This window comes from Penaeus monodon, chromosome 21, assembly GCF_015228065.2.
Source record: "Penaeus monodon isolate SGIC_2016 chromosome 21, NSTDA_Pmon_1, whole genome shotgun sequence".
In the NCBI taxonomy this organism is placed as follows: Eukaryota; Metazoa; Arthropoda; class Malacostraca; order Decapoda; family Penaeidae; genus Penaeus; species Penaeus monodon.
This window is the reverse complement of record NC_051406.1, coordinates 38095337-38096098: the sequence shown is the minus strand read 5'-3', so window position 1 is coordinate 38096098 and position 762 is coordinate 38095337. Positions and strand designations below refer to the sequence as shown.

The 762-nt window shown below is 39.2% G+C and overlaps 1 protein-coding gene across 1 annotated transcript in view; it reads right to left on the bottom strand.

The window, feature by feature from the left end:
• Nucleotides 1-762, bottom strand: part of LOC119586463 (chitin deacetylase 7-like) — a 5609-nt gene that overhangs the window by 299 nt on the left and 4548 nt on the right. The window contains exon 7 of the mRNA XM_037935196.1: nucleotides 1-120. This exon is cut by the window's left edge and continues 299 nt beyond it. Coding sequence (XP_037791124.1) covers nucleotides 1-120 — 120 coding nt within the window. The remainder of the gene's footprint in view (nucleotides 121-762) is intronic.

The following is a 762-nucleotide window of genomic DNA, read 5'->3' as shown; positions in this document are numbered from 1 at the left end:
CAGGTGAAGGCAGGGTGTGACCCGAGATCCATGGCAGGCACCGGGTTTTTCATCCACTCCAGCACGCGGTTCATGGACACGATGTAAACTTCAGGTAGGGAGTTGACGTACTGCAAGAACCTGGCGGCGAAAATGAGGATTAATTTGATGGTTGAGTTGAGATTTAGTTTCATAAAGTGGATTTATCTGATGGATGAATAAGTTAACAAGTGCATGGATTTGATGGATGAGTAACTTAAACAGTGGAATAGCTTGATGGATTATTAAGTTCAAAAATGGATTAATAAATCAAAGAAAAAAGATGGTTGGTATGAAAGAACGCACTAGACGGGAAAATACATAAAGTACAAGAGTAAATGCAGAACAAGAACAGTTTCCATTTTTTTTCTTTTATCTCGAAAACAACCGAACTTGGTTAGATCCCGACAACAACTTTCCCAAATTTTCTGGTATGTGCATATAATTTGATTTGTCATCTAAATATACTTTTGGGAATCTCACAGGACAGAGCCACCTTGTTGCTTTATATGGATGCAGAATATGCTTGTAACGGCTAATTTTTAATGTAATATGCGACCAGAACAACCACCGAGAAATCGCAGTTAAAGATTAAAATGAAGATGTAAAAACGATGATAATGAAAGTGAATAATCCTTCTCATATGTCAAAGTTGGTCCCATATCCATAAGGACGTAGGGGACATGTATGTAGAGAGACATGCTTACTAAGCCGCGGTAGGGTGGCTAGTTCCTTTCCGCCCCG